The sequence below is a fragment of the Trachypithecus francoisi genome, unplaced genomic scaffold (genome assembly GCF_009764315.1).
Source record: "Trachypithecus francoisi isolate TF-2019V2 unplaced genomic scaffold, Tfra_2.0 Lachesis_group3, whole genome shotgun sequence".
Taxonomy (NCBI): Eukaryota; Metazoa; Chordata; class Mammalia; order Primates; family Cercopithecidae; genus Trachypithecus; species Trachypithecus francoisi.
In genome coordinates this window covers 85,206,536-85,227,937 of record NW_022681468.1, presented here as the reverse complement: position 1 = coordinate 85,227,937, position 21,402 = coordinate 85,206,536, and the positions used below count along the sequence as shown (strand labels likewise).

At 45.5% G+C, this 21,402-nt stretch overlaps 1 protein-coding gene across 1 annotated transcript; it reads left to right on the top strand.

Annotated features, from left to right (window-relative positions):
• The first annotated feature begins 6,566 nt into the window (after positions 1–6,566).
• On the top strand, positions 6,567–8,272 carry LOC117070060 (ribonuclease 7). The gene is made up of 2 exons (XM_033188694.1): positions 6,567–6,816; positions 7,312–8,272. Exon 2 carries the CDS (start codon positions 7,353–7,355, stop codon positions 7,821–7,823), a length of 471 nt encoding a protein of 156 aa, XP_033044585.1. The 5' UTR covers positions 6,567–6,816; positions 7,312–7,352; the 3' UTR covers positions 7,824–8,272.
• Positions 8,273–21,402: the final 13,130 nt, after the last annotated feature.

The following is a 21,402-nucleotide window of genomic DNA, read 5'->3' as shown; positions in this document are numbered from 1 at the left end:
AACAGACCAGGAATTGAATCCTGCCTCTGCAGCTTATAAGCTGCACACCATCTGTCTGTTTACTAAACCACTGAAAGCTTCCTTGTTTCATCTGTTCATGATGATAGTATTTTTTACCTCATGGCAGTATTAGGATCCATTCAGATGTATATCAAGAGTTTTTAGACCAGTGCCTGGCACATGGTGAGTCCTCAGTATGAGCCTGAGTCCATCAGTCACACAGCCCTGACAATCTTAAACTTTTCCCAAGCCCATCTCTTCCATTCTTATTTCTTTCTCAGCAGATGCTCTTGTCTCTCCTGGACACCACACACACTCCAACTCCAGTAAGACTCAAGTATATATCTGATTCAACTTCAAGAGAAAAAATGTGGTCCCTTCTTTCGTCTAAAACTCTGCAATAGCTTGTTTCTCATAGGGTAGGAGTGCCCAATCTTTTGGCTTCCCTGGGCCACATTGGAAGAAGAATTGTCTTGGGCCACACATAAAATACACTGTCACTAATGACAGCTGATGAGCTTAAAACATGCAAAAAAAAATTCATAGTTTAAGAAAGTTGGCTGGGCGCGGTGGCTCAAGCCTGTAATCCCAGCACTTTGGGAGGCCAAGACGGGCGGATCACGAGGTCAGGAGATCGAGACCATCCTGGCTAATACGGTGAAACCCCGTCTCTACTAAAAAATACAAAAAACTAGCCGGGCGACGAGGCGGGCGCCTGTAGTCCCAGCTACTCGGGAGGCTGAGACAGGAGAATGGCGTGAACCCGGGAGGCGGAGCTTGCAGTGAGCTGAGATCCGGCCACTGCACTCCAGCCTGGGCGGCAGAGCAAGACTCCGTCTCAAAAAAAAAAAAAAAAAGAAAGTTTACGAATTTGTGTTGGACTGCATTCAAAGCCATCCTGGGCCACATGTGGCCCACGGGCCATGGGTTGGACAAGCTTGTCGTAGGGTATAGTCCAAACTACATATCACAGGATATAAGACTTCCCATGATCTTGCACCTGCCCGTGTGCACAACTGTGTCTGCATCCCTGCTTTCTTCCCACCTTGTCCCCCACCTCCTCCATGCCCTATCTCCTGCTGTCTCCTCTATCTGGAACCCTGCTTCTCCTTCTCACCTCCATCTATCTCATGGTGCTAGCTCATAGAAAGACTCAACCCAGAGGTCCCACTTAGAAAGCCTCTGGTTGGAAGGCCTCCCCAAGGAAGTGGGCACAGTCAAGCAAGTGAGGAGAGAGCCCACATGGGCAGGTGGCTCATCTGTATCCTTCAGGCTGCTCAACAAGACAACACTGAGTGGGTGCCGATGCAGGGTGTTGCCTGAGCCTGGCTGATCAAGCCTTTGCTTTGAGGAAGCCAACCACATTGTGGTCCCTGCCTTGAATCATGCCACCTCTTGCCTGGTCCCTCAAGGCTGCAGCTTCCCTGAGAATAGAAAGGGACTTTTTATACCTTTTGGTCTTCCACTTCCTTCATTCCCCACCCACCCGTCACTGCTCTTCACTCCCCACACCCAACACCACTCACTTCTGCCAGACAATTACAGAAACTGAACAGCACGTTATAGAGGAAAGCATTCAGAACTTAAATGATATAATGACGATGAGCCTTTGGGTTCCCAACTGCAATCCTGGTGATCTGTTCCCTAAAATCCTATCCTAGAGGTGCTGATGCATAAGATTACTTCATCCATTCTGACATCCTCATCATGGTGTCATGTGCTCTGTAAGCCTGAGATTAGTGGGATTGTTGTCCCATTACACTGGGTTTTACGTACTCAAGCATTACCCTAGGGATGAAAAACTAAGTTCTAGAGGGACAGTGGCTTGCTCAAGGTCACATGTCTAATTCAGTAGTTCCAGGGACAATTGGATAATGTCTGGAGACATTTTTGGTTGTCACAACCAGGACTTGCTACTGGCCTGTGGCCAGGGATATTGCTGAACATCCCACATTTCACAGGATAGCTCCCATAACAAAGAATTATCCAGACCAAGATGTAAATAACACTGAGGTTGTGAAGCCCTGGTCTAAATAATTAGCTAATCAAATTTCTTAACAAAAGCAGACTTACTTGTATCTTATGTATTAATGAAAATGATAAACATCTGGGACTTCAAAATATTTTTGTTAAACAAATGTTGATTGTAATGGTACTGATTCTACCGGCAAAATGTGTATTGATAGTTCACCATTGAAACAATAACTGAGTTGTTTTTCCTGTAAAGATGACCCTCTGCGTGTAATCATTTACACATTCTCGTCCTGCCCTCCCCAATGGTAAGCATTTGTAGAACAACTGGCTAGAGTGGCAGGTGCAAGGGTGACTCCATATGACTGAGGAGAACCCCAAAATTTTGCCCTGAGTGGGCTCACCATGATCTCATTGGCATTACCCTTTGCCCTGTCCAATTCAAGTTGCTCAAACAATATACTGTGTCATGGACAGTTCCTGAGCTGTCCTTGAAATCGAAGGATTGCCTCAGCCATCTCAACCTTCTTCTCGTAGCATCACCTCGAACCCAGGGCTGAAGTCCAGAAGCTGCATTGTCAGTTCCTCATGTGCTAACCATCTCTGTGGGCTGGTAGCAATCCCATCTCAGACTGGGATCATTGAGGAGCAGACAGAATGCCTTCTAAAAGTTGAATCAGGGTCACTTATATGCAAGGCATTATGCTATATACTGTGAAATGTGCAAAAGAAGTGTAACTGGTGGTCCTCGTGTTGTGGGAATTGACAGTCTAAGAGAAAGATAATACATTACACATGAAGAAATAACCAGTGATTCAAGGCAGAAAATTATACATTCTCAAGACAGTAAATGCTGTAGGAATTTAGAGGTGAGAAAGATGTCTCTGAATTGGGAAGGTCAGAGAAAGTTTTCCTCAGGGGTAACCCTGACTTGGAAATGGATCTCATGGTGAAGTTAGAAGTTAAGTGGAGATAAAGAGGACTATGAAAGACATGCTTGAAAAATGGGGGGAAACCAGTCTGGCTGGGGTTGAGGCACTCATTGGGAGAAAAGTCAGAAATAAAGTTAGAAAGACAGGTTTGCCCGATTGTGGCAGACCCTGATTACCAGGCTAAGGAAATGATACTTTGCTCTGTACATAAATGGGGAGCTGGGAGGGCTTGTGAGACAAGGCTTCAGTGAACCCCCGAATCAGTTTCCTCTTTCCTCCATCCTGACTTGTCTAAAGGCATTGGTCTGGGAGCCAAGGATTCCAAACTTCTGTCAATGCTGCCTCCTCCTGACCCACAGCTGTTCCAGGAAAGGTCATGGGAATTCAAGGACCTGAAGCAAGTCCCACATCTGATCTCAACTTGCTGTATGTTTCACTTTCTCAGTCCACAAAAATGAGCCCATTACCTTTATTTATCAAAGGACTAACAAAATTAGGATAACAGAACTTGGATCTGCTCTTGCTTGGAAGGAAACTCTCATGGGCTTTCCATTGGTATCCAGAGGCTGTGTGGAACTCCGGAAGGCAGAGAGGCTTGGCTCTGAAGGGTAGGCACCAATCCAGGCCCAGCCCTCCTCTCTCCCTTCCCCCTTCACTCCCTCCCAGCACAGGCGAGAGGAAGCAGCAGCTGTTGTCCTGCGGGGAAGACAGGCAGAGGTCCACCTGGCACTGTTGGGATTTTCACAACACCCGCCCCAACTTAAACACACACACACAACAGCAGCCTAAGGAGAAGCTGGGCCAACAGCAGTGACTTCGACGATAGAATGAGAAGGAAGCAGGGGTAGAGACTGCTGGTGTAAGGGACTTTTTCTTCCCTTCTGTCTTCTCTCCCACCATTTTGTCTTCTGCTCTTGCTCTCTCTAAGTCTTTCTTCTCCCTCCTGTGAAACTCCTGAACCAGTCGCTGGCCTGATGCCTGAATCTTTTTCTTCTTCCTAACCTTATCCCCCTTCCTCCATCTTTTTCTGTTGTCCCATGAATGCAGTGAAGGCAAAATAGCAAAATTAGCCTACCAAGTGCAAGGTGAAGCAGATCTTGGAAGTTGGATAATTTAGGCACACAAACAGAATCACTTCCCTTATCCAAATAATTGAGGCAAAACAAAGGTTTCAGTTGAATTGCACATATGGTAGATTCAACTCTATTTCAATTTTCATGTGCAAACTTAAACCTTTACTCTCGTTTCCCTTTGGACTGAGGCAGTAGGGCCATGTTTATTTCACTTTCACACGGTCCTAAGGCAGCCTTCTACACAGCCCAGCATACTCGAGTTGAAGAACAAACTAGGACAATTACAATGTCAGGAAAACACAAGTGCAGAGGGAAGTTTAAATCATGGCTTGAAAACATCTCACTCTAGAATAATGAGAAGTAGAAAGGAAACCAAGCTAGGCATTCAAATGAGCTTGCAGCCTTCTGCCAAGCCTCCATTCCAAAGGCTAGACTGGCCTGTGCTGATACACATTTGATACACAGCCTGGTTTAAACCATGGGTTTTATCTCCTAACATTCATGTTTCTACAGCAGCAGGGGCGTAATTCTCTATCCAGAACTTCTATCCAGAAGTTCAGCCTGCAAAGCTTGGGACACCTTAACAAAGAAGTGAACAGCTGTTCCCCTAGCCAAGGCCTCCCTGAGGACAAACCAGAAGAGCCAAAGGCCTGTGTGAATTTGTTCTTGATTCTCTTTTGCCATCTAGTGGCATTTCTCATCTCCAACACCACTTTTTCTTCTAAAGATCCTTCATCCTGACCCCCAACCCACAGCTGTGCTGTCCATCTACTAAAATAATGTCCTCCTGGACTCAAAACAAACTCCCCATCCTCCTGACTCAGAATCATAAATGCTGGACCAGAACACAAACCTTATGATCAGGATGGGTTGTGCGACTTCTCCACAGTTATAATCCACACAACAGCCAGGTAATTCTTTAAGCAGACAGGTTCTTTGTTCATTACTTAGAACCCTCCTAGGGTTCCCTATTGTGCTCGGAGTAAAAGTCACAGGCCTTCAAATGGTCTGTACGTCTTCCCAATGACCTTGTCTCTGGTTCCTCTCTGAACTCTCAGTCACCTGCTCCAGCCACACTGGACACACTGCTGTTGCTCCAACACCTTAGGCATCTGTCTGCTCTGGGGGTTTTGCAGCGCTAGTCTCTTCACTTGAAACATTCTTCCTCCCAGATAATCACAAGTTCACTCTTATCTTCAAGTCTCTGCCCCAGAGTCAGCGATTTCAACCATCTTACATAAAATTACTGACTGCCAAGCCCTGTACTGTTCTAGTTTTTTCCCTAGCAATTATCACTTTGAGCAAAGTATACATTTTGTTTTTACTGTCTTTCTCCAATGGAATGTAAGCTCCACAAAGGCAGGGACTTTTGTCATTGTTTGTTTTTGTTGTTTGTTTGTTTGTTTTTTGAGACAGGGTCTCACCCAGGCTGGAGTGCAGTGGTGCAATCATGATTTTTCAATGCAGATTTTATCTCCAAAGCTCAAGCAATCCTCCCACCTCAGCCTCTGGAGCAGCTGGGACCACAGGCATGCACCACGATGTCTGGCTAATTTTTCAAATTTTTTGTAGAGACAGAGTTTCGTCACATTGCCCAGGCTGGTCTTGAACTCGTGGCCTTAGGCAATCCTCCTGCTGTGGCCTCCCAAAGTACTAGGATTACAGGTGTGGCCCACTGTACCTGGCCATTTTTGCCTTTTTTGTTCAGTGATATATCCCAAGTACCTAGACATTTAGTAGGTGCTCGATAAATATTTGTTGACTACATGAATGAATCATGCCCAAGATTCTGAGATTACCTACTACTTACAGGTAAATTCTGAAAACAAAAATACTACTCATCTCAGTTTCACAGGCCTTCTCACCCACAGAGGGTGATGCTTCCCTGTCTTGGCGTCTCGGTTCTCCTGAGTGTCATATTCCAAGCTCACAGGAGCCCCCAGAGTAGCACTGACCCAGACGCTGCACACAGCTGTCACCACCACAAGGAACAGGACATACAAAGTGAAGGAAGTACTAAGGCAGGATGTTGAGAGCAGCAACACCAATAGCATTTTAAACACAAATATTTGGGAAGTATTAAAGTTTCGTAATTTTCAATAAAAAAGGGAGGGAACAAGTGAAATGGAGAGGTGTTGGCGGCCTTCTCCAGGTAAAGCCACGTGGCCTTGGTTGGTACCTGGAACTAGAGAGGCCCATGAATCATTGTGGAATGACTTTGCTATTGGGGATGGTGCCGGGCATCGTGACAGTGATGATTCACCCACCTCCCTCGTGTCTCTTCCATCTCCTCCGAAAGATAAGCAGTATCTCCAGAAGACAAGGAATCAGACAAAGCATCTTTCTACGCTGTTCGATCTGTACCTCAGGTCAGAGAAGAAGCAACTCTTAACATCACAGTGATTGACTCTTCCCAGGATCATGGACCAGAGGTGTATATGAGAGGATATAAATGACAACTCTTCCTGAAATTGATTTCAGTTGACACCTGGATCAGGTGTTCTATTAAAGAGTCATTAGAACCATGTGGCCAGGGGACAAATATAGTCTTTGAATGTGACGATTCAAGCTTCCTCATTGCTGAACATGTTTAGGCAGGTACAGACATCCTTAGGTGTCCACGTATTTGGGACGTGTAAGTGGAGAGGCATGAACCTGATTCATTTCCTGATCCAGTGATGCTCCCCAGCCCGCCTCCAAACAGACGCAGCACAGCCCAGGCCAGCTCTTAAGGAGTTCAGGAGTGAGAAGTGGCCCTCAGAGACCTGACAACCTAGCAGTGTGTGGACACCGCCTCAGCCCACTGAGCAGGAGTGACAGCACAAAGACCAAGCGCAAAGGTGAGGCTGCAGCAGGATCTGGGGAGGAGTGAGGACAGAGAAGGAGGGATGGGCTCTGATCCTGACAGTACACCCGAGTGAGTGATGAAATGGTTAAAGGAGGGACTGGATTTAGGGGAGATGGGGACACACATTGGGGAAAGGGGAGAGTGACGTTGGGGATGGAGGCAAAAAAAAATGAAAAAGAATGGGAACACAGACGAGATGGGAATGGGGACACAGGAACATGGAGACACAAAAGAGATGAGATTTGAGGGAAAGGGGAGAGGACAAAGAGTGACAGACAACAGGGACAGAATGAAGGGAGCAGAAATACAAGATGAGGGATGGGGCCATAGGGTTGGTGTTGGGACTGCAGCGGATGTGGACACACAGAAGAAGAGGCAGAGATGAGACACAGTGAGGAAAGGAGACAACCGAGTAGGGAGATGGGTGATTAGCTCATATGAGCAAGTATAGGAGGACTAATTTCTCGACTGAATACCTCTGTCCCAGCGACCCCTGCCCTCCATTCTGACTGCTCCCCACTAGGAGAGATGGCACCGACCAGAGCAGGATTCTGCCCCCTTCTGCTGCTTCTGCTGCTCGGGCTGTGGGTGGCAGAGATCCCAGTCAGTGCCAAACCCAAGGGCATGACCCCATCTCAGTGGTTTAAAATTCAGCACGTGCAGCCCAGCCCTCAAGCATGCAACTCAGCCATGAAAAACATCAACAAGCACACAAAACGGTGCAAAGACCTCAACACCTTCCTGCACCAGCCTTTCTCCAGTGTGGCCACCACCTGCCAGACCTCCAACAGAGCCTGCAAGAATGGTGATAAAAACTGCCACCAGAGCCATGGGCCCGTGTCCCTGACCATGTGTGAGCTCACCTCAGGGAAGTACCCGAACTGCAGGTACAAAGAGAAGCACCAGAACAAGTCTTACATAGTGGCCTGTAAGCCTCCCCAGAAAAAAGACTCTCAGCAATTCCACCTGGTTCCTGTGCACTTGGACAGAGTCCTTTAGGTTTCCAGACTGCCTTGCTGAGCCTCAATTCCCTCTCCAGCCCTCTGCACCACTCCCCTACACCCAGAGCATTCTCTTCCCCTCATCTCCTGGGGCTCTTGCTGGTTCAGCCTCTGCTGGGAGGCTGAAGCTGACACTCTGGTGAGCTGAGCTCTAGAGGGATGGCCTTTCATCTTTTTGTTGCCGTTTCCCCAGATGCCTATCCCCAAGAAAGGGGCTGAGCAAGCTCAGGGCTGTGGGTTCCCTGGTCTATGCCTTTGCACATGTCTCCCCTGCCCCCTGGCATTATGGCAGCGTGACAAGGGGAGGAAATAAATGGAAAAGGGGCATATGGGATTTGTGGACACAGCTGTTTCTGTTCCTGAGCTAGAAGTCTTCCCCAGCTCTGACGTGGCAGTGAGGTGACCTGAAGCAAAGAAAAGTATAAATAAATACCACTTCGTATTTGTGTAGAGCTTCCACGTGAATCCTCTAATCCCCTGTGACATAGACTTGACAGGGATTGTATGCCTTCTTTATGGATGAGGAAATGGAGATTTTAGAAAGCTTAATTAATTAAAGAGCTTGTCTAATTAGTTAGTAGCAGAACCTGGACTCGAACCTAGGTCTCATTACTCTAAATATAGTGTACTTTCTACTCTACCAGTTGGGCAACAAAGAAGACACCGTTACAGGGGCAAGAGGAGAACTAGGTGAGAGTTCACCCATGAAGAAATGGGTGCTCTGAAGAGCCAGTTACCCTGTGTTGGCTGCAATAAAGATCATTACCTCTCTAGCCAAGAGATTGTTTATAAGGTGCTCTGGCATCTTATTCCTTCTCTCTCTTTCTCTCTAACTGCCCCTCCCACTTCTCTAGACCACTGCTCTTCTAACCTAGGCCCTGGGCCTGGCTCTGGCTGGATCCCCTTGGCCTGAAGACATAAGGTAAAGGGAGTGTCTCAGCTTCATCCCCCAGATCCAGGATCACATTTCCTTTGACCTTAAAGGACTTCCGTGGCCCTGAGCCTGCTTGTCACAAACAGGCTGGTGGGAGCTGCCAGAGCTTCCTTCCTCCTGATAATGATCTCCCTTGCCTCGTTGCTTCCCTGGCTCTCCACTCTGGCAGTCTGCCCAGGCCTGAGGGGTTGAGATGCGAAAATGCCATTTCCCTGTCCCCCTGGGCTACAGATACCATTTCTCCTGCTCTGGTGAGTGGAACTGGAGAAGGTATGGCTTGGTATTGGCCAGTCCTGATGGTCTCTCCAGCATTGCCTGACCAGCACCATCCCCTTCTTTCTTCCTTTATCTCAGTCCCAAACAAGCTGCATTGTATCCCATGCCCGCCCTATTTCAAACCCAAATCCATTATAAGACATTCCCAACCCTCATGAGGATTCCACTCTACCTGTCCCTCCCTGTCAACTACTGTGCTTTTACACTACTGACCAGAGTCAGAGTAAGCTTTGGAGCCAGACAGAATCAGGTGTAAATCCTGACTCCCGTCTACATGACCTCGAGCAATTGGCTAGTCTGTTTCTCTACAGCAAAATGAGAGGAATCCTACCTGCCAAATAGGATTCCAGGTAAAGATGTGGGAATGTTATCTATGGAACTCCTGTCAGCCCCAAGGACTGATAGGTATTAGATCGTGATAACTAGTAGTAGCAATCTCCATCTTTGGAAAACACTCAGACCAAGGCAAACACCCTCACTAAGGTCTCCCCAGAGACTTTCTTCTGCCAAAGTGATGATCATGAGTGGGTTAGAGGACAAGCCCGCAGGCAGAGTCCCGCGAGGCAGCCAGGTTGTCTGAGATGATAAGGAGAGAAGGTAGGGAAAGGATGATTAAAAGAAAGGAGAGCAGATCATTGAACAGTTCTAACAGAATGAGGGCCAATAAGTTAATGAGTTGGCCGCCGCAGCCCAACGACTGAGTATAAAAATAACTACTACCTGGAAACAGAACATTGCCATCATCGAATGGCTTCTGAGATTCTTGAATAAATCTGAAGTTTATCCAAAATCTGAATTTGTTCTGAACTCTTGTGGTCACTATACTACATTTACCATTCTAAAGAGATGATTTTCACTTGCGGTGCATAGAAAAGCAAGATACTTGGGGGCAGCCGATTTTTTTCTTCATTTTATTCTTTTTTCACAACTCTATCTTCTTTATTGATGATCTTTCTATGTACAATATGGTTTCAGAGACATTCTCCTCACAAAATTTTAAGTGGCTAAAAATTATGCCTTCAATACATCCTCCCAAAATAAGAAGATTTCCAAATAAAACTTTTTCTTGAAAGACTCATGACCTAAATAGCATTAAATAACTAGAAAGTTCTGAAGTAACCTGTGTCGATAGAGGTCAGAATAGTTGTAGTCTTGGGGAAGTACCAACTGCAAAGGGGCATGGGGGAACCTTCTGAGGACCTGGAAATATTCTATTCTTGGTCTGGATATGTTTCCTATGTGAAGGCTCATTGAACTGCACACTTAAGATTTGTTTCAAGGCCGGGCGCGGTGGCTCACACCTGTAATCCCAGCACTTTGGGAGGCCAAGGCAGGCGGATCACGAGGTCAGGAGATCGAGACCATCCTGGCCAACATGGTGAAACCCCGTCTCTACTAAAAAATACAAAAAACTAGCCGGGTGAGGTGGCGGGCACATGTAGTCCCAGCTACTTGGGAGGCTGAGGCAGGAGAATGGCGTAAACCCAGGAGGCGGAGCTTGCAGTGAGCTGAGATCCGGCCACTGCACTCCAGCCCGGGCGACAGAGCGAGACTCCGTCTCAAAAAAAAAAAAAAAAAAAAGATTTGTTTCAAGAGGCGGCAAGTGGTCATAAAAATAAATTTAAAAAAAAGACTTCCGTATTTTATGTAAGCTTTATCTCCATTTCCAAAAACTCTTTCAAATATGTGTACTTCTTATGGGATTATTTTATTTACATAGTAAATGATAACACACCCACCAATTCTAAAAAGATTATGACATAATTAAATCATAGATAGAATTATGATGTAATCTAATTTCTATTGTTCTGTTTTGTACTATTTGTTAAATTAAATGCTACTTGTGCTGTTTATTAAATTGTTGTAAATACATTGGGCTCAGCCAGGCACAGTGGCTCTCACCTGTAATCCTAGCACTTTGGGGGGCCTAACCAGAGCAGATTACTTGAGCCCAGGAGTTTGAGACCAGCCTGGGCAACATGGTGAAACCCCATCTCTACAAAAAATACAAAAATTAGCTGGGTGTGGTGACACATGCCTGTAGTCCCTGCTACTCCAGAGGCTGAGGTGGTGGATCTTTTGAGCCCAGAAGGTCGAGGCTGTGGTGAGCCATGATCTGCACTCCAGCCTGGGTAACACTCCAGCCTGGGCACCACTGCACTCTAGCCTGGGTAACAGAATGAGAGCTTGTCTCAAAATAAATACATACATACATATATACCTTGGTCTCAGAAGGTACAGTTGGCTTTTGAACAACATAGAGGTTAAGGGTGCCTACTGTGCAGTCGAAAATCCAAGTATAACCTTTGACTCCCTCAAAACTTAGCTACTAATAGCCTATTGATCACCTGAAGCCTTACCAATAACATAAACATTCAGTTAACATATCTCTTGTATGCTATATGTATTATGTACCATATTCCTATAATAAAGTAAGATAGAGAAAAGAAAGCTGTCATTAAGAAAATCGTAAAGAAGAAAAAATATATTTACCATTCCTATAGTGGAAGAGGCTCATCATAAAAGTCTTCATCCTCATTGTCTTCACGTTAAGGAGGCTGAGGAGAAGGAAGAGGAGGGGTTGGTCTTGCTGTCTCAGGGATGGCAGAAGCAGATGAAAATTGGAATGTAAGTGGACTTGCACAGTTCAAACCATTGTTGATCAAGGGACATAAGTTTCTTCCTAAAATTCTCTCGCCAACACACTCTCTCCTATTATTCATATTACCTGTGAACTAATTTCCTATTTTTTAACCATGTAGAAATTTTAAATAATTGTTTCATATATAAGCTTTCACAACCATTAATAACATCTTTCTTAAAATAATAAATAATAATAAATATTCATTTATACTTCCACTGGCTGGTAGACTTTCAATATAATTTTTTTAAGTTCACAAGGAAAATTTCACTCCAGGTTACATCTAGAATACTCACCAATATTTGGAAGTAACTATTCAAATATCAACAATAAATCCAAATGGCCTGGCCTATTCTCATTACTGGTGCCCTACCTGATTAGATTTAACAGTCACTCAATCCTTCGTGTGATCTTGATCACAGCCAAGTTAAAGGATGCCAGGAATAGTGATGAAATCGGAATTCGGCTATTCAGCCTTCCAAAAGCCAACGCTGTGCTACAAGAAGATAATAAGTTGGGCCAAATACCAAGTCTGGCTGAACTGTGATGCATTGCTGCTTGAAAGCTGAATAATAGGAAAAGGAGACTGCTTAATTATGAGATATTTCTGTTGCTGGGGCTGGGAGCTTGGAGAGAGGAGGATGGTGTCCAGGGGAGCTTTGCCCAGTCTTGTGCAGATGGACTTAAAGAGAATTGTTTCAACATGGAGTGAAGGAGTGGAAATGGAGTTCAGTAAAGAAAGTAACCCAAGAACTGGAGATAGATGAGCTGGCTCTCCTAGGAGGGAGACTATTTGAGGTAGACTGGGGAGGAGACTTTTCTACATGACTCTGGTTCCCAGAAGTCTCCACACACTGAAGTAAATGAGCTCTAGACGCCATGAAGAGGGCCAACAGAATCACTGTGAAGAGAAGGATCCTCAGCTCCAGGGATTTCCTCTGCCTACACCCTGCCCTTAAGATCAGGACCCTTTGGCCCTCTTCATAGTGTCTGGGGCTCTGGGGGATAACCCTTGAGCTATGGTACCAAAAAACATACCAGTAGCAACAACATCCAGGGAGCCTTCTCTTCTCCTTGGGAGAGCTTCAGCTCATTTCATCACACTTCTTCCAGGCACCTGCACAACTGGGCTTCCAAAAGTGCTTCAAAGACTTCAGAGCCTCATTCTAATGTCCTCCCCCTACCCCCACCGCACCATAAGTGGGCAAAAAGAAGAGCAGTTATAGCTCTTACCAGGATGCTTACCTGTGCAAGATTCCAAAACCAGTAAGCTTGGGAAAATCCATGGAGCCACAGGGACACGAGAAAGCCCACATTGCTAATGAGATCTTGTAAGAAGTCCACAGTTCATAAGAGGACATGTAAAGAAAAATGTGTGCTCGTGATGAAAATACATACTGTGATACAAGACCTCTTAGTTTAAGGAGGTGGGAGTTTCCCCATCTATGTAAGCTGGTCTCAAACTCCTGAGCTCAAGCGATCTACTCTCTTGGGGCTCCCAAAGTGCCGAGATTACAGGTGAGAGCCAATGTGCCTGGCAATAATGCTACCAACAGATGGTTTTTGGGCTTGAATACCTTCAGGGACATGGATCTTCACTACCACTTCACAAGAGTATAATGTGGATTAAAAGTAACAATACATATAAAGCGCTTAGTACAGTGACTAGCATGTAGGGGAAGTTTGAGTAGTGTTAGCATTTCTATTTATCATTGTGGTGTCAAATGTTGAGTGGCCAAACCTGTGATGAATGGAGCAGGCTTGACTTCCGTGACAGAAGAACAAAGGATTTAAACAAGGGAGGCCAAACTCCTCCTCATCCGCCTCTTGCCAAATAGCTCCTAGCCAAGAGTAGATAAGGTAAGGTTTAAGGTCAGACAAAAAGGACAATATGTATTAATTTCTCTAGATAAAGTAATTTGGGAGGAATGGATGGGTACTTTGAGTTGAAGGAGAAGAAAAAGGGGGCTTTGGAGAATTTCTTTTAAGATTACTTGAGGGAGGTTTTTCTGATCTCCAACCTCTGTGAATTTATGAATCCAATGATATGAAAATAGGTTGGAGGACTTAGGACCACTAACTTTTGAGGGTGCCTCTGTATTCCCTCCTATCCAAAGCATTTGATTACTGCAGCAATTGATGGAGACAGGGCTCTAGTGACATTTCCAACTTCCCCTCCTGAGATATTTAAATTAGTCCTTAGGAAGGCTTACTGTCCCCTCACCTCCATCGTGGAAACCCCTTCTATTTTTCCCACCCTCTGATTCAGCTTAATTTTCTGGTTCATTTTCCATCATTCAAAACCTCCACCAATGCCTGTGAGTCATGTCCGGTGGATTGGTTATAGCAGAAAAACATCGTGGTCATTACTTTCTATGGTTTTTTGATAGAAACTCAGTTGAACTGACACATTTAAAACATTAACTGTGGTGTGAATTAGTACAAATTCCTGCTTGGGTCATGGCATTTAGCACAAGACGAAATTTCCTATCTCCATGGCTTTAGGGCTCTCTCAGTAGATAATCACAACATTATAATGTTGCAAGACATCTTGGCCAGTGTTCTCGGAGATCTTCTAGTGCTGTCTTCCTCATGTTGCAAATGAGCAAAATAAGACCCTGAGGACTTAAACACCTTGCCCAAGATTACATAAATAATTTAGGCAAAGAACTCGGGCTTTTCTGAACGAGCCCTGTGATATTTCCAAAGTGACACTCCAACTAATAATATCAAATGGATCTCAGATATCTTTCTTTTTTCTTCTTCTTTCTTTTTTTTTTTTTTTTTTTTTTGAGACGGAGTCTCGCTCTGCCGCCCAGACTGGAGTGCAGTGGCCGGATCTCAGCTCACTGCAAGCCCTGCCTCCTGGGTTTACGCCATTCTCCTGCCTCAGCCTCCCAAGTAGCTGGGACTACAGGCGCCCGCCACCTCGCCCAGCTAGATTTTTGTATTTTTTAGTAGAGACGGGGTTTCACCGTGTTCGCCAGGATGGTCTCGATCTCCTGACCTCGTGATCCGCCCGTCTCGGCCTCCCAAAGTGCTGGGATTACAGGCTTGAGCCACCGCGCCGGCCTTTTTTTTTTTTTTTTTTTTTTTTTATGAGACGGAGTCTTGCTCTGTCGCCCAGGCTAGAGTGCAGTCTTGACTCACTGCAACCTCCGACTCCCAGGTTCAAGCGATTCGCCTACCTCGGCCTCCTGAATAGCTGAGATTACAGGAATGCACCACCACGCCCAGCTAATTTTTGTATTTTTAGTAGAGATGAGGTTTCACCATGTTGGTCAGGCTGGTCTTGAACCCCTGACTTCGTGATCTGCCCACTTCAGCCTCTCAAAGTGCTGGGATTACATGTATGAGCTACTGCGCCCGGCCCAGATACCTTTCAGGATCAAATCATACATGGACTGGCAAATCAATTTGCAAATGGGCAGACCCCTGGATTTGAGACAAAAGCATGTTCATCCAAAAGAGTATTTAGTGCCCATAATCCTGACATGTTGCATTTCTGACCTTCACCTGAATGCTCATATTGTATCATTGAGATGGAAAAAAAAAATAGTACATGAGGAATTGATGGCAAACTAGTCAAGCATGTCCCTGGCCATGCCATTGGCTGCTGGAAACGTAAATAAGGATACGCAACAAGAAAAAGGGCCTGGACCTCCCATCTGCTATTCGGGACCAGGGTGAAAACATTACAGAGATCCTGTTTGGTGGTGCTCCAGGTGGGCCTGAGATATCCCAAGCATTTATCTTTGGTAAGGGTTATCACTTTTTACCCTTGAAATTGGCATATCCAGAACAGGATCTTCATGTACAACTAGAACCTGCAGAGCAATGGTTCCCAGAATTTCCCCTGAAGTGCTAGTAACCACAGCAGAAGATTAACTAAAACACCCAAAGGAGTGCCCAACAAGCTTCAGCTTTCTCTGAAGTCTTCTTCTTTCGCTTAACTAATATTTATAAAATAGTAGTGCAGATGAGTGTTTTACATGCTATCTTAAAATTTCATTTGTGGTAATAATAATAATGGATCAATGTCAATTTCTTCGTTTTGGTGGCTGTCCTGTGGTTATGCATGCAAGAGTACTTGTAATTAGGACATAGTCACTGAAGTGTTAAGGGATAATGAGCATCATGTCTGTAACTTGTTCTCAAATAGCTCAGAAATGCTAATAATTGGGGAACTGGGTGAAGCATATAGGGGGGCTTTGTGTACGCTTTCTGAAACTTTTATATACATTTTAAATTATTTCAAAGTGAAAATATTTAAAATTTTTTTAATGTAATTCATTTGAATTTTTCTACCATACAATGTTATTTTCTGTAAAAATAATGCCTTAAATTACTCCCCACCCCCCCAAAAAAAGATAGTTTTAGTAAAATAGTAAAGAAGACATTTATCTTGTGACTGTGTACCCTCTGCACACATCTGTGTTCCATCAGGGGTAGCAGTACACTGGCTTTAATGTTTTCCTTAACTTGCTCTTTGTGAGTTTCTATCTCTGACCAGTGTTTCTTTTCAAGAACTGGTTGAGGAAGTCATGAGGTTAATGCATTGGAAAGCTCCTTTTCTTTTTTTTTTTTTTTTTTTTTGAGACGGAGTCTCGCTCTGTCGCCCAGGCTGGAGTGCAGTGGCCGGATCTCAGCTCACTGCAAGCTCCGCCTCCCGGGTTCCCGCCATTCTCCTGCCTCAGCCTCCGGAGTAGCTGGGACTACAGGCGCCCACCACCGCGCCCGGCTAGTTTTTTGTATTTTTTTAGTAGAGACGGGGTTTCACCGTATTAGCCAGGATGGTCTCGATCTCCTGACCTCGTGATCCGCCCGTCTCGGCCTCCCAAAGTGCTGGGATTACAGGCTTGAGCCACCGCGCCTGTCCAGAAAGCTCCTTTTCATGCTGAAAAATGAGAAAATAGACATAGAGCACTTGGAACAGTGACTGGAATGTAGAAAATCCTTAGTAAATGTTAACTATGATTGTTTTTATCATTGTGGCCCTTGTCACTCCTAGGAGGGCTGAAGGCTGCATGCAGGCTTGTTGTGGTAAGTCACAGGTCTTAGGAAGGCAGCCAGCCTATGAGGGGAGCTGGCGTATCCAGGGAGCCATATACCTCAGCTCTGGTTGGGTTGAAGACAACATCCTCTCCCTCATGAAGATGAATCCAGGAGTGAGGAACAAAGGGAGACAGTCCACCCACAGAGACAAGTTCATAGTGCAAATGGGTACCCTAGGAAGGCCTCAAAGAGCTACATAGAAAAGAAAAGTGCTGTAATCCCAGCACTTTGGGAGGCCGAGACGGGCGGATCACGAGGTCAGGAGATCGAGACCATCCTGGCTAACATGGTGAAACCCTGTCTCTACTAAAAATACAAAAAACTAGCCGGGCGAGGTGGCGGGCGCCTGTAGTCCCAGCTACTTGGGAGGCTGAGGCAGGAGAATGGCGTGAACCCGGGAGGCGGAGCTTGCAGTGAGCCGAGATTCCGCCACTGCACTCCAGTCTGGGCGACAGAGCGAGACTCCGCCTCAAAAAAAAAAAAAAAAAAAAAAAAGAAAAGAAAAGTGGACCTGGCAGGAGACAGGGTTAGCCACTGGAAACACAGCAGGGCTTCCCAAAAGGAGTGTGGCTACTGGATTCTATGTGATGGAGCTCTGCTTCTCAGAGCCATAAACCAGGGTCCAGACCACAGGTCTCTCACCACCAGGAAGCTGTTTGAAGGTTGAAGCTTGAAAAACCCTATGGGGTGGCGCTTATAGTTCAAAAACTACCCTCATGGTGTTGCTGTCCTTCAGGCCAGCAACCCAGGCAAACTTCTCTGGCACCCTCGCTCACCCCTCCTGGGGTATCCTGAAAGAATGGGTCTTTGGGGGATAGTTGCTTATTCTCTGCTCCCATTCTTTCAAGTCGCCTTCAGAGTCTACTATTAGGCCTCTCCTTACATTCTTTTTTTTTTTTTTTTTTTTTTTTTTGAGGCGGAGTCTCGCTCTGTCGCCCGGACTGGAGTGCAGTGGCCAGATCTCAGCTCACTGCAAGCTCCGCCTCCTGGGTTTCCGCCATTCTCCTGCCTCAGCCTCCCAAGTAGCTGGGACTACAGGCGCCCGCCACCTCGCCCGGCTAGTTTTTGTATTTTTAGTAGAGACGGGGTTTCACCGTATTAGCCAGGATGGTCTCGATCTCCTGACCTCGTGATCCGCCCGTCTCGGCCTCCCAAAGTGCTGGGATTACAGGCTTGAGCCACCGCGCCCGGCCTCTCCTTACATTCTAATAAGGTGCTGGCTACTTACTAGCCCTCTGATGTTTTTTCTTGTGTCACACAAGTGTCAGAACCAGGGGGCATTTTAGAAATTTTTCAGCAGAAATTCCTTGTGTTATAAATAGTAAGGAGACTGAGAGGATCAGAGTGATGACTGAGTTCAACACACGGTTACTGAGTACTCTTGTGAGCTAGCCATGTGCCTGGCACTATGAAGACAGAGAAGCACCGAAAGAACTGATTCCTGTCCCACGAGTTTACCGTCTAGTTGGGAAGACTGGATGCTCTTTACTGGATGAAAGAGTTAAATAGCAAAACAAGGTAGTACATGATTTAGAACCCAAATGAGTGATACTATGAAACAGTTAATGCTAAAGGGGGTTATGAGTTGTATGGGAAGGTTCGTAAATGTGATCATGAGCAAGATAATATGGTCAAGATGAGTTCTAAAGGATGGATAATATTTGAGGGTGGACTCGCAGGAAAGAGGGAAACACAGAAACAAAGTTGAAGACAGCAAAACATGTGCTGGAGAGAAAAGGAAAATCGGGCTATTAGGATAGAATTTGGTTAGAATAGTTTGTGTTCAGAAGGAAGACGAGGAGGCCACTCATAAGGGATGGGTAGACTGGACTCCAAGTGAGTAGGAGAAGGCTTTGATTACAGGCTGGGAAGGCTAGATGCTACCTTGCATGCAAGAGAACCACTGGAGATAAACAGATGTTCTTTAGAGAAATGATGCAGGAAAAGAATATTTTGACAAGATCCATCCAACATTATTACACATGCTCAGTTAAACTCAGGAGAAAGGGTAGACAAGGAGGCAGTTAGAAGGTCGTAAGAGTCATCCAGACAGGCAGTGGAAAGGGAGAGAAATATATACAAGAGAACCAAGAACTAACTGACTCAAGTGCCCCCATGCTTTGACCATGCTAGGTATTCAGTCTGTTAGCCTACTAATTGATATGGGGATGAAAGATTAGAAAAAGTCAAAGGAGGCCAATATTTTCAACTGGCAGTGCCAAAAACAGAAACAGGGTCCTTACAAGGGGATAATCGGGTTTTGAGAAAAGTGGAATTCTCAGACAACAGAACTGGGTGCCTGATGTAACTGGTAGGTAGTGAAGATTCATGTCCCTGAAGGTATTCAATCCCAAAAACCATCTGTTGGTAATGTTATTGCCAGGTGCATTGGCTCACACCTGTAATCTCAGCACTTTGGGAGGCTGAGGTGAGTGGATCACTTGAGTCCAGGAGTTTGAGACCAGCCCTGGCAACGTGGCAAAACCCATCTCTACAAAAAATAGAAAAATTAGCCGCACGCTGGCCAGGCGCGGTGGCTCATGCCTGTCATGCCTGTAATCCCAGCAGTTTGGGAGGCTGAGGCGGGTGGATCATGAGGTCAGGAATTCGAGACCAGTCTGGCCAAGATGGTGAAACCCTGTCTCTACTAAAAAATACAAAAATTAGCCCAGTACAGTGGCAGGCATCTGTAATCACAGCTACTCAGGAGACTGAGGCAGGAGAATCACGTGAACCCAGGAGGCGGAGTTTGCAGTGAGCCGAGATCTCGCCACTGCAGTCTAGCCTGGGTGACAGAGCAAGACTCTGTCTCAAAAAAAAAGAAGAAAAGAAAGAAAGAAAGAAAGAAAGAAAGAGAGAGAGAAAGAGAGAGAGAAAGAAAGAAAGAAAGAAAGAAAGAAAGAAAGAAAGAAAGAAAGAAAGAAAGAAAGAAAGAAAGAAAGAAAGAAAAAGAAAAAGTAGCCACACGTGGTGGTGTAGCCTGTAGTCCCAGCTACTCAGGAGGCTGACATAGGAGGATCACCTGAGCCCGGGATATAGAAACTACAGGGAGCCATGATCGTGCCACTGCACTCCAGCCTGAGTGACAGAGTGAGACCCTGCCTTAAAAAAAGAAAAAAAAAATACTCTTCTCATTAGAGCAAGAGCTAAGATTCGATGAACTTGGAAGTGCCTTCCTGCTTTGATATTCTATGAAACTGGGTCCATGTAAGCTAGTGAAGTGCCTTGCCCAAGGTCATGCAGCTAATTAGTGACAGAGTGGGACCAGAATTTAGGGCTATTCATGTCTGGTTCAGTATTCTTTTTTTTTTTTTTTTTTTTTTTTTTTTGAGACAGAGTCTCGCTGTGTCGCCCAGGCTGGAGTGCAGTGGCCGGATCTTAGCTCACTGCAAGCTCCGCCTCCCGGGTTTATGTCATTCTCCTGCCTCAGTCTCCCGAGTAGCTGGGACTACAGGCGCCCGCCACCTCGCCCGGCTAGTTTTTTGTATTTTTTTAGTAGAGACGGGGTTTCACCGTGTTCGCCAGGATGGTCTCGATCTCCTGACCTCGTGATCCGCCCGTCTCGGCCTCCCAAAGTGCTGGGATTACAGGCTTGAGCCACCACGCCCGGCCCTGGTTCAGTATTCTTACCACTAAACTATTTTAACTTTGATTGTACTCTGAGTTGTACTCTCAGGGGTGACCAGAAACCCCATATAAAAACAAGATCAGTAAAAACTGGCTCTGAAATGAAACAAAGCTGCAGCACAGCCTGACACAGTGTACAGAGTGTAACTTTGAGAATCAGATTGAAGTGGCTCTGTCACTCACTCCTGTATGGCTGTGGGCAAGTTACTCAACTCCCACACACATAGACATTGTCTCCTCATCTATAAAATAAGCGTAAATATTTCTATCTCATGGGGATGCTGCAAGATAAGTAAGGAGATGTTTTTAGATAGATTGATCACAAAACAGATTATAAGTACACACACACACACACACACACACACTGCTGAGTTCAGTGTCAAGAACATAGTAGACATTAGAGATGGCATTCAGTCTTCTCTTGTGATCTGGTGGGAACAGGCATCTACCAATCAGAGCCAAGACTGGCTCATCTCCATCCCAGTGCACAATGGTGACTGTTAGCCCACAAGAGGAGGAAATGTTTAGGCCAGCCCTGGGCTCCTGCTGCCATCCCCACTCTGTCACTTCAAAGGCTGGCAGCTTGGGTCTGTAACTGTTAATGAATTATCAACAAACAGGAAAGCAGTGTGGCAAGGAAAGATAACATGAACTTTGGAGCCAAACAGACCGAATTTCGAATCCTGGCCCTGCCACTTACTAAATCTGTGGATCTTAACCTGCCAGAACATTAGTTTCCTTTTCTGTAAAATGGGGACAATATCGTGGAACACACAATACAATTTGTATAAAAAGTTGTACACAAAGCACAACGCCATGGCTCATGAAGCACCTTTTAAAATGAGATTCTTTATTTTCCACCAAAAACCTAGAACTGCACTGAGCACATTTTAGATGTTCATTACATGATGGTTGGTAGCATCTCCTTCCTCCTGCTGCTGCTGTACAGCCCTGTGCTGACCTGAACCATAAGTAATGTGGTGTATGTTATCCTGGCCGCCTTTAGTAGACAGTAAATATTATACTCTATACTACCATACTCCT